This window comes from Pungitius pungitius, chromosome 14 (assembly GCF_949316345.1).
Source record: "Pungitius pungitius chromosome 14, fPunPun2.1, whole genome shotgun sequence".
NCBI classification, from domain to species: Eukaryota; Metazoa; Chordata; class Actinopteri; order Perciformes; family Gasterosteidae; genus Pungitius; species Pungitius pungitius.
The window spans coordinates 8,278,701-8,290,916 of NC_084913.1; the positions used below are offsets into that span (position 1 = coordinate 8,278,701).

The 12,216-nt window shown below is 45.3% G+C and overlaps 1 protein-coding gene across 2 annotated transcripts; it reads left to right on the plus strand.

The window, feature by feature from the left end:
- Positions 1–5,369: 5,369 nt before the first annotated feature.
- On the plus strand, positions 5,370–12,216 carry LOC119227777 (peptidase M20 domain-containing protein 2-like). 2 transcript variants are annotated; one of them, XR_005121391.2, is made up of 8 exons: positions 5,370–5,959; positions 7,039–7,187; positions 7,285–7,427; positions 7,716–7,870; positions 8,228–8,354; positions 8,551–8,658; positions 8,774–9,798; positions 9,889–12,216. XR_005121391.2 is itself a non-coding variant. In XM_037486858.2 (7 exons), the coding sequence occupies exons 1-7, from the start codon at positions 5,561–5,563 to the stop codon at positions 8,947–8,949; spliced, it is 1,257 nt and encodes a 418-aa protein (XP_037342755.1). In that variant the 5' UTR covers positions 5,370–5,560; the 3' UTR covers positions 8,950–12,216. The 2 variants fall into 2 exon arrangements, 1 of the variants encoding a protein (XP_037342755.1); XM_037486858.2 differs by having other exon boundaries at positions 8,774–12,216.

The following is a 12,216-nucleotide window of genomic DNA, read 5'->3' on the forward strand; positions in this document are numbered from 1 at the left end:
AGAGTGATATTATAAATGAAATAGAATCATTGTATGGGGAATTAATGCAATGTTGTAACCGTTATCCTCAAATGCAAATCACGACAGAGCCAATCAAAGGAGCTTGATAGATGAGATTGAGGTTAAAGCACCAACTACAGTTTATGTAATGTCGTCTTAGAGTTGGTTATGTCTCAAATATTAATCTTGTGCCAGCCAGTACGCCCCAACCGAATGAGCTCATTTAGGAAAAATATAAGGTTAGATGTTACTGTGTTGTCAGTGTGCCGACATGAGAGCTGTATCAATCTTTCATCCACCTCTTTACAATCCCAAAGGATTTTTTTCAACACATTCACACACACACACACACACACACACAAGGACGTCCTCCAGCGCTTCTCTCAAGCCTCCAACACAGCAACCGTCAGAAGAGCGACATTCCACTGGGTCCTGTTGTTAAACAACAGATCCAGTTGTGTCCGGGTTCCATTTTTTGTTTCAGTGTTAAAGTGTCATTCGCGCACAACAGGTCACAACAGGTCTGAGAAAGGAATACCGAGCGCGTTCGTTATTCAGGAGTAGCTACGAATCCGAGAGAGCCGTGGCAATCACATTAGCCGATAAACACCAAGAGCACAAGGGAGACGCCTACAAGTTCCCGTGGGAGAGCATCCAATTAACACTCAAGCGCTCCCTCTCTCTCCGACATGAAGGCTGGCTCAAGAATGTGAAGAGATGCAAGGACATGCAGGGAGAGAGAGGTGGGGACGCGGGAGGGAGAACATTCATTTGTGAAGGTGGAAGATATGTACTCTGTTTATATGGTTTAATTCAACTCATATCTATCGTTCTCTAGTCTTGCTTCCAGCCTGGTTCCGGGGATGGGAATACCAGTCAGTCTGGCACACCACTACTTCAACACTGGTTCATCTCAACTATTATCACTCAAGTCTGAGACCTCGTTGAGGTCATCCTAACATGTCACTTTTCTTTCCAAGATATGAAAAGGTAAAATGGCGGACAAATGTGCTCTATGCATGTCCAAAGAATGCTGTTAACACCTGAATAATATCAGCCAATCCCACACTCCATTCCACTCAATTCAGAATATCCATTAGGATTATGTGATTTTTACGACCCTTTTTGAAGCCACAAGCTTAATTCTAAGCTACCGTTACCCGGTTAGGAATTAAAAAACACAGTCACTGTGATTAGACCAATATTACATTATTTTGTGAGGGATCTCGGTCATTACTCTGAATTGACTCATAGAATAATAAAATACTTTTTGATCTAGGTGATATGAATGCTTATGTGCGGGTTCCTCTCAATGAAAACAGCAGCTTCTCCTAATTGATCCCCCAGTCCTCTGCCGCCCCCCCCCCCCCCCCCCAAGTTGTCTGGCGTCTAACTAGTAAGTGTCTCATTTGTCGGGAAAGTGCTCACGGCGATTATTGGAGATGGAGTTATACTCTGAAGAGAAGGTGGTGTCTCTCCCTGCTGAAATGACTTCTCAGGAACTCGCAGAGTGAATTTTGAAGACATTCAGCTTTTGTAATGCGCATTGGGTCGTATGAAAAGCTGTGGTCTGTTCTGCCAAATCAATATCTCAACAGGTCTCTTCCTTTTCAACAAAAGCTTCCAGATACTGGTGTAAGAAGAAGTATCGCCTAAGAAAACCTATACACAGATTTATATATTGCAACAATCCAGCACAAAAATGTAGTGACTTCAAGTACTTCACCTTGCACACACCCTCCTGTCCGTGGAGGGACCACACGGACTCCAACTGTTCTTCACACCCCGCCCACAAAGGTTGGCGCTGTGGGGGCAGAGAGCGGCCTTTTCCAGGGTTGTCGCCCGCTGGCTGTGCAGACAGACAAGAGAACATATGATTTAGATTGTAAATGTGTTCAAACAGCAATCTATCTAGACACTGGGATGTTTTGGGTCCGTGTGGATTTCTCTGTGACTGCTCTTTATCAAAATCTTCCACTGTGTTTTGAGCTACTCTCTTTTTGTGTGCAGACCACAATCATGGCTTCTCCTGCCTGTGCAGGCTATCAAGTTCATCCTCCATCAATTACAAGCAAATCACTTCCTGACGGTTGCAACCCGAGATGAGAAGATGTGTCACTACCACTGTGCCGGAGGATTTTTTTTTACCCCGGGTGTTATGAACATAAATGTAAAAGCTTTCAGTTACTGGAAATAACTCGAAGCGGTGATAAACTGTTTAATTTGAAATCTACACAGACAATAATATATAAGGACAACGTGGATTACAGACCTCTGTAAGCCACTCTAATTGAATTCATTAACATAAAAAATAACAATTTTATGCACGTTCACTTTATTCCTAGACAAGTTTCAACCAATAATGAAACCATCACAAAAATAAGAAGAAATGTTGCGCAGCGCCATCCCACCCCCACTACACCCCTACTCCACCCCCACTCCACCCCCTCTACACCCCCACTCCACCGCTTGAAGACCCAGGACGACTTGATGAAAACCGAGGTGTTAATGCATTCCAGCTCGGAGAACGCAGAGGCACACAGTGTGCACTGATGTGACATTAACGACAGAAACGGGACTGTCAAGTAGCACATCAACCCACACACACACACACACACACACACACACACACTTCTGAGGCCCTCGGGTGATATTTTTCCAAACTACCAAGCAGCTCGCTGTGCGACATATCGAACGTTGCAGGCTGTGTTTCCGGGGCACTCCTCTCGGGGGGGGGGGCATTTTGTAGTGATGCTGACAGGACAGGGCGAGCACGACTGACGTGTTGTCAGTTTCCTTCAGTCAGCTGGAACCTCATGTTTAAAATCAGCCTCATCACTGACTTGTCAGGGTTCATCTTTGTCTGTTGGAAAGGAAATGAACTGATCCAGTCGAGGCTGATTTGGGAGGCGATTTATGCAGGAAAGAACGGAGATGGTTTCATTCGAAAAATGTAAATGCGGATGCTGTATCAAATTGTCTGGATTGTAATTTTGAATTTTTGAATACGAAGCAGAACCTGGTCTGCAGAATAGTTTGTGTTCATGTAGAGTACAAAACATGCAATACATGACTCGTAGTTAATGGCTGCAACGATGGTCCCCATCCTGGTTTCAAAATGATTCTTTTTTTCAGGCTTTCCTGTTTCTTGTTGTGGTTTTCTAAAGTAAATTGCTGGCCTGTAAAGAACAAAGAGAAACAAAAAGTTACCTGTGATGACTTACATGGAATTAATGCTCTGTTTAAAAAGAAATGCTCTGTTTTAAAATGTGCCACCTGGTTAGAGCTCACAGGTTCTGTTGAATCTTTATCTGCTTTCACACCTGACAACAACGCTGTGCAACTGCTGCATGCATTTCCCGGCAGAAGGGACTGAGTTTATTCAAATCCATAGCATTCCTGGGAAAGAAGTAGAAAGAAGCCTTCTGTATCAGCGTGACAACTGAAATATTGGCTCGTTGCAGCAGTATTGAACTGTGGGCTGATAAGTGTCATTATGTTGAAACTGTTCCTGCACAAATTGTCACCTCTTGCCTCTTTGTCAAAACAATAATTAAAAATTCTGAAAATGTATTAATATTTTAATCATAACCAATGTTTTAGCTGGCTTGGGCTTCTATACATTAAGGCTAGGGCACAGGCTAAAACACCCGGATGTGTGGACTGCACTCTGTGCCCACAGACACACAAACACACCGAGGCAAGTGTTGTCTTTTTCATCTCCCGTTTCAGAGGCTGAGTACTGTCATCCATTGTGGTTGTCAAACCAGCATTCCTGCTGTTGTGACGCATATATCACAACTCTGGGTGTGATGCTCAACCTAAAATTTCTATAATGGTTGAACAAGTGTGTTTGAGTGTTTGTATAATGAGCCGAGAGTGTCACCGATTGCATCACTTTTACTTTAGTATCATTTGCCTTTCTTACCGCAACAATTTTATCTAATAAATCTAATCTAAGGTTTTGTGGCAGGCGCTGCTCAAAAACATGTGTGATCATGTGAAATCAAACACATGTTCACAGGGCAAATCCCTGAATAAGACAATGGGGTGACACATGGATGCCTCCTTTCGATGTCACTTAATTGGTACACAATGGAGAGTGGCGGCATCACCGGTGGGGCGTAGAGTAAGCTGACAGACAGGTCATGTCAGATGTCAGCTTGCTCAGTGCTGTTCAACATGTCTCCTCCTGTGACTGACAACTGGCCCCCAATTAACCTCGAACTCAAATACAGACAGAAAACACACACACACGTACACCTGCTCCCTCTCTCACTCACACACACACACACAGACACACACTCGCTGGGTGTGTGACAGCTGTGGAGCTTCGTCTTTATTCATTCAGTGCTAATTGACCTTATTTTCTTACACGGCTCGCGGTGAGTCCCTCTTCAGCAAGGGAGCTTTGTTTGATTTCTGAGAGGCTGCAGGCAATTTTCTTTTTTTTTGGAGAGATGGAATATGAATTGAATATTCTCATGTTTTTTTCTATTCACCTAATGTTCAAGGTTAAAATGTGGAACACAAATGAATACAGATTTCACTGCTAATTAAATACAGAAGCATGTGCTCAAGGAGCCTTCTAACAAAAAATGTCACTCTGGGTCCCTCTAGTGTGGTAATAGACAGATGGGAGAAGGATTTTAGTCCCTGCCCACATTTACTGTCCTTGGATACAGCACAACACATGGGCCTAATAGAAGGCACGTGGAGAAGAATAAATTAGATTTGACTGACATTGGAAATAATGTGCATTGGTTTGACTACGGTTATGTCTGACTCTACAACATTTACTCCAATGAAAATGAGGCTCACTATGATGTGTTATATTTACATGGTTTGAGTGGCATATTTCACAGCCTTAGGGCTGTTACGTCCAATGGAAAATTAATCTTAAAAATGAATCCAGGATAAACCTGGCTAAACTCTAATGGAAGGACTTGCAGGAAAGAAGCATATGTTTCACATAGAAATAATTTAAAAAAGATATTACCAGTTGCATTCCATAGTTCAATAACATCATTCAGTATATTTTTTTTGTGGCTAAACAAGGGGAGCCCAATGGGGGAGGGGGGGCATACCCCATGGCCCTCTATTGGCCTGCTGCCTCCAAATATTCACACAAATGAAATTACATTTTTCCATAAAAGATGCGCATGCAATAATCATTATTTAGTTTTTCTTAAAGTGTATAATTCGTTTTTCCATTGAAATTACATCTATTGATAATGTATCTCTGATATACTTAATTATTGACTGATTTATTAATTTAATGTAACTGTTATTATCACGTCTAGTGGCGCTGGGCTCTTATTTTGAAATCAGTTCCTAAACCCTACATTTACCGTAATGCCTAATGCATACGCGCACTGTGAAACGACGGGAGGGCCGGACTGGACCGGACCGCGCTTTTCTAAGCAGACGCTGGCTTGACCTTTTGACCAGTACGCGAGGACAGTTACTTCAAACACCTGCCGTTCGAAGACAGGCGCATCCGGATAAAAGTCGCCAGTGAACCGGGGTCGCTTTAGTTCAAATAAACCCAGTGGGCCACATGGAGACACCGCAGCAGATGAAAGCTGCCGTGCAGCGGTGCATCGCCGCGCACAAAGACGAGCTGCACGCTTTGAGTCGGGACATTTGGAGCCGTCCCGAACTCGGCGGCAGCGAGACGCGCGCACACGACACGCTGGTCGGCTTCTTCTCCCGGGACGAGGCGTGGACGGTCCAAGCTCACTACGTACTGCCGACCGCGTTCCGGGCCAGCTGGGGCCCGGAGGGGGGCGGAGACGGAGGGCCGGCGCTCAACGTGGGGTTCCTGTGCGAGTACGACGCGCTTCCGGGTATCGGGCACGCGTGCGGTCACAACCTGATCGCCGAGGTGGGAGCGGCCGCCGCGCTGGGGCTGAAAGCTGCATTAGAGATGCGGACTGAGCCCCGCTTCCCAGTGAAGGTACCCGGGGGGGGGGCAGATCAGCGCTTTTGTTCAGTCCACAGCCCTCCAAAGATGTGACCTTTGTACCTTCAGCCAATGAAAGAGTCAGGAGCCCCGAGCAAATGAAACGGCATCGCCCTCATGCCGCCAGATAGCAGAATTTATATTCTACGTAAAAGTATTCCTTGGCCTCTAGTAATCATAAGCATTAGTTTGTAACTCCAGATAATTTCCTTTTAAATCTAATGTAAAAAAAGAGATATCTTTTCCCGTGAGAATGATTTTAAGTTCATGAATGAGATTTTGAAGGGCTTTAATTATTCAAAAACCCCTATCAGAATGTCCTGGTTTTAATAATGACACCTACAGGACAATTTCCTTGGCGAATACATTTTTTATTCCTTAAAATGTATTATATAATATTTAATATTGTCCCAAATTCATTCCTATATTTTGTGAGTCTGAACTATGAACATTTGCACTTCCAGTAATTATACTGAAAATTGAACAGTCGTGATTCAATCAATTCACAAGTGTATTACATTAAATTTGTACAAAAGTCTGTATATTGTTCTGACATTTAAACGCATATTTGTAGCATGTGTCATATCTCCAAAACATATTAAACACATTATATTACACATAAATGGATATTCATCGACACTTTGGAAAATCTATTAAAACCTCTTTCCTCTCCATGGCTTCACCATACCTCGTCAAGGGGTCAAGTTTATTTTTTTTAGTTTTTTGAGCTTTCTACTGCATCCTGCAGTTTTTTTCAGTTGTCAGATTTTTGCGGAGTTAGTTGTACTGGAGACGCCTGAGGTATGGAGAGACATGTGGTCCCGTTTGAAAGCAAGATAAATTAAATCTCCGTCTTTGTTTAAACATTAAATACTATGAATACTTTGATTACAGATGAAGCAAACATCATCCACCAAGAGAGACGGTATAAACTTAGGGTTCTCCAAAAGAAAACACTGTTTCCATGTCAAAAGTAAACTTCTACCTTATTTGTGACTTATCTCTCCAGTGAGGCTGACTTTTACACATGAGCTGACATATCAAACGACTGAATTAAACACTTTTTATACCAGATAACAGTTCTGGGAACTCCTGCAGAGGAAGTTATTGGCGGAAAAATCGACCTGATCTTGGCCGGAGCCTTTGCTGACTTTGACCTCGTCTTCATGGCTCACCCGGCTCAGCATGACGCATCCTTCCTGCCCTGCATCACAGTCGACGAGTCAGTTCCCCGTTTCAAGCATTTATGGATTCACGACTTCTTCCGTGTCATTTTTTGTAACCTCCGCCTATTTCGGATCTGTGTTGGTGTCGCGCAGGGTGCTGGTGAAGTACCACGGGAAGGCAGCTCATGCCTCTGCATACCCTTGGGAGGGGGTGAATGCCCTGGATGCTGCTGTGCTGGCCTACAACAATCTCTCTGCACTCAGACAGCAGCTCAGGCCCGAGTGGAGGCTTCATGGTGATGGACAGCCACACTTTGATCAGCTGGGCTTCAAAGTTTCTTCCAAACAATCTCGCCTCGAGGCGCATTTATTTGTTGAACCGACATGGACGAGAAGTCCTTTAGTGTACTCGCGGGGTGTAATTTAACACAGATATCAACCATAGGATGTCTGTGTCAGGCCATTTTCCCTTAGATTCAAGGGGAAAATTCAATTAGAAATGACACTGTCCAAGCTAGATGAAGTGTGCGATAGTTCAGGTTCATGGCTCCAGCTTGTCCTACTTTCCGTTTTCCTCATTACAGGCATCATCAAACATGGGGGGGAGCAGCCCAACATCATCCCGGCCTACACCCAGTTGGAGTTCTATCTGCGCACACCGCAGGTCAAGGATCTTTGTGTCCTGAAGGCCAAAGCGGAGGCTTGCTTCAGGGCCGCTGCTGTTGCCACCGGATGCCGGGTAAGATTACCCCAAAATGCGAACTTTCCCTTTTTTTAAGCAGCGCTGTCGGAACAAGCTGTGAATTTTGATAGAGTTGAGTAATGAAAAAAAAAAGTTGAGTTGACTTCCATTATATAAGATTATATATATTTTTTTCACCATAGCCCTGTAGTTATGCTCCGTGTCGTTCTACTGAAGCGTAATTCGTCATCTCTTCAGGCTGCTTTTCCCCTACAAACCGCCCTTGCTTCAGGCAGGTTAAACTCTCATTACAGAGCATGCACGGGGCTCCGCTTACTGCCGACATATTACAGTGATGCATTTGCCGTTGCACCCTTCGTTTGACCAATGACTGCATACGTGTGTTTCCTTCAGGTGGAGATCATCTATCCTGGGCATTGCTATTATAACATTCTGCCTAATGCCACACTGGCCAAGCTGTATGAAAATAATGGGAAAGCTTTGGGGATTCAGTTTCAAGAGCAGTCAGCCAACTTCTCCGGTATGGAAAAACTAAACAATAATATTTCACTCATTCAACTATTTACACTTGAAAATGTCCTCATGTAACTCTTTTGTGCAGAAGAAATGCAAAGCGTGAGAGCAGAAGAGCGACCTTGCCTCCCCCTGCCGGTTGTCTATTTTGTTGTTCACTTTAATCAACAAAGAGTTGTCATCCCCTTGTATTCATTTGGCAGGTTCTACAGACTTTGGCAACGTGTCCTTCATCGTCCCCGGTATCCACCCTTTCTTCTACATCAGCACGGAAGCGTTTAACCACACCGAGGAATACGCCGAAGCAGCCGGTACGCCAGCACAGTGTCTTATACGTTTCGGGTCACTCGGGTTGTCTGTTAAGTTCCTATTTAGCAAACTGCTTTAAATTCCGTCCTCCTGCTCTTTTTTTTCCCTCTGTGCCAGGAGCTGAAAAGGCCCAGTTGTTCACCCTGAGGACAGCCACAGCGTTGGCAATGACAGCTGTGGATGTCGTGTGCTGCCCTGATCTGCTGAGGCAAGTGAGGGAGGACTTCCGCCTGGCCAAACTGAAACAGGAGAAACCACTAAAAGACGGCGATACGGCTTTGACAGCTCCATAAAGACAAAAAATGTATAGCTGACGATTCAACTTCGACTCAAGAGCACATTTGAATAGTTTGTATGGTTGGACGGTTAAAGTTGTATAACAACAACTCAGTGTGGCGTATAATCTCTTGAGTATTTCAAACGCCACCCTCATCAGGTTTCAGAGGTTCACTCTCAACATGGGCACCTGTTATAAAGGTTGTGTGGAGCTAGGAACTGGAAAAATGTTTGCCAATTTAAATGATAAGTAAATGATTCATGCTGACATTTAAACTAGAAGCTACAATTGTGGCTCTTGTGAAACTAATAAGTGTAATAAGCAAATTAGCTCCTAGGAATAATTGTTTTGATTTTTTTTGAGTGAAATAATTGACGGTGAAATAAATAACAGCTGGATGTACTCAGATGAAATTGTGTACAATCGGTAACCTGGCTTTTCCTCTAGCGCCATCACAAGACAGTTTTACTCAAGGAGGGTAAACACACACCCAATTCCAGATGTTGACCCCAGGAGAGTGAGGAAGAGCCCGGCAGTAACTTTAACTATCGAGCTTCCCACATGTGTCCAGCATCCAGCTGCAAAGGGCAAGTGAAGTGCAGGGCTGTGATTTATTTAATGTTTACTCTTTATAAATAATTGTAAATGTTTATGTAGAAAACCTTTGAGATTACATTAATAAAACTCAATTTATAGGATATATTCTCCAACAGTTGTGCTTGCCTAGAACTTTCAGGGTCCATGTTACAGGTTGTTCTATTTATCCATGACTCTGTGGTTTTTTTATTTTTGCTGTGGTAGTCCCTGAAGCAGTTCCTATCCAGCTGAAGACAGAGCCCAACCGTGCACTCCTCACACATCCAGGGTGTGCTTTTATGGAAGACAGTGCATGGTTTCCTCCCCTGACTTGCCTTTTGTCTTTTCTCAGTCTCTTCTCTTTTGTTGGTGGGGACAGGAAAGTGGCCTGAAGTTGGGGGGGCCTAGCTGGTAATACTCACAGCTGTGGGTCTGGGGACAGACAACCTCTCACAGGACCCATTATCGGCCTTCTGCCACCGGAGGACAGTCTCCTCCGTGTACACAGGATGGACAGTTGTGCACATGGAGACCTCCCTTGTGTTACAAAGAGCAGGAATCTGTCCCTGATCCACCTGATGGAGCCTCTCTTTGATTTTGCATCCATGGCATTCTCCTGCGCCAGCCATGCGCTGCCTGTAAGTTCCACAAGCCCCGAACCCCTGCTGGCTCAGATGACGGAACACAGGGGGGCTAGTGTAAAAATTGTTGCAGTAGACAATGTAGCCGCTGCCCAGATAGTCCTTGTTCACCAGCTGCTCCACCATGCCAAATGCAAGTCCCTTCCCCGAAGTGCCGTGCTTTTCCCCTGTGTATAATAAGAGGTCAACTGTGTACCCATTCACATCAGCCAACACAAAACATTTTATCCCCCACTTTGTCGGCTTGGTTTTCGTGTCCTGTTTTATTTTGATCATCCTCTTGTGGACCGAGATGTGCTACTTCGGATGGTAGATGCCTTTGCAGCGGTTTCTGATGATATCCAGGAGAGGTCGGACTTTCTGCAGGCAGTCATAGTCCTCTGTCCCCTTTTTCTGGTCATTGACCACGTCCTCCTCTGGATCACTCATGGGCAAATTGGAGTTGATTGTCTCTTGACATGACAGAAGTCAGAAAGGGAATGGAAAAAATGATTTTCTTCCTCCAAAAATCAGACATTTTTAGGAGGTTGCACACTGACATAAACAACAACGTGCCTAGGTGTGGGGTGATGGCAGTTCAAAAAAACTTTTTCCCCATCCTCATATTTTTCACTGCATTTTGCGGTCTTGTCCACCTGAGGCCGCACCCGCCGCCTAAGTGGTACCCCAGATACCGTACCTCCCCCCGCCCAACTGCACACTTCCCCGGTTTGGCGGTGAACCCGGCCTCTTTTCCTTGGACTCTGGCGACAAGGGAATCTGCCAGTAGCTCATGGTTAAATCCAGTGTCGTGAAAAAACGTGCGGTGCCCAATTGGTCCAGCAGCTCGTCGACCCGGGGCATCGGGTATGCATCAAAATGTGACACATCATTCACCCTGCGATAGTCCACACAGAACCGTACAGACCCATCTTTCTTAGCCACCAGAATGATGGGGCTGCTCCAGATACTGTTGGACTCCTATATTACCCCCTGTCTCCAGCATCGCCGGCAATTCTCTCTTTTCTTTTCCTCTTGTGTTCAGGTAACCGGTAGGGTCGCGATAGCACTGTCACGCCCGGTGACGTCTCGATGTGATGCACTATGAGATCCGTGCGACCTGGCAGGGGGGAGAACACATCATTAAACTGCTCTTGCAACTGGGCTAAGTCTGTTTTTTGGGTCGCAGAGAGATGGCCACAGAAATGGAGCCGGGTCGGATTGGTGGACTTTGGGACTTCGGGCCCCAGCTCCTCTCTCTCAGCTACTGCAGACACCAGGGAAACAGACTCCGCCTCCCTCCATCGTTTGAGGAGGTGGAGGTGGTAGATCTGTGTAGCTCCGCCCCTGTTAGATCGTACCACCTCATAGTCAAAGTCCCCTACCCGCTGTGTGACAACAAAGGGCCCTTGTGGTGGCACATCAGGTTCTGGGCATTCTTTTGATGCTTCATCCCTTTCATGTCTGTCATCTGCAAGGATGCCTTTGTTCAATTTTTTTTTTTTAAGGATGAGGTTGCACAAAGTTAAAATGTTGAGACCTGCATGAGACCCCCTGCCCCCCCACTGAGGAGAATCACCACATGGCTCACACCCTGAGTGTCTACTTCTGCAGGTATGATCGACCCACTTTAACACCCCACCAACTGCCCTGTTATCATCAAACAACCACTATCACCCCCTGTCTCGTTCACACCTCTCCCAAACCGACCCCCCACCAGCTCTGAGGATTGGAGAAGGGGATGTGAGTCGCCTCCTTCAAAGACAGCAGATCCCCTCTCAGTTGCTACTGGTCCTGTTCTCCTCCGGCATCATCTGGTCAGTTGTCCTGTTCTTCCATCGTTATGTGGTTTGGATCGGTCACTAAATAGGCTACAACGGATCCGATCTGCAGGGAGAAGCGTTGGCTCCAGCCTGCCGTCCACCCTGTACTTGTTCAGCTCCAGAGTCTAAGGAAAAGGGCCGGAAAGATGTCTGTGGGACCTTCACACCTTGGACACAACGTGTTCAGACTCCTCCCCTATAGAGGGCGCTACAGAGAACTGTACGTGTACCAGAATGAAGTTTAATGTAATTTACTTGTTGTCT

Bases quoted from the DNA above. Each gene is read 5' to 3' on its own strand.
- LOC119227777 (XM_037486858.2), top strand. From the start codon at position 5,561: ATGGAGACACCGCAGCAGATGAAAGCTGCCGTGCAGCGGTGCATCGCC. The intron at 7,871-8,227 runs GTAAGATTACCC...TGTTTCCTTCAG, and splicing joins CTGTTGCCACCGGATGCCGG to GTGGAGATCATCTATCCTGG. The intron at 8,659-8,773 runs GTACGCCAGCAC...CCTCTGTGCCAG, and splicing joins GGAATACGCCGAAGCAGCCG to GAGCTGAAAAGGCCCAGTTG.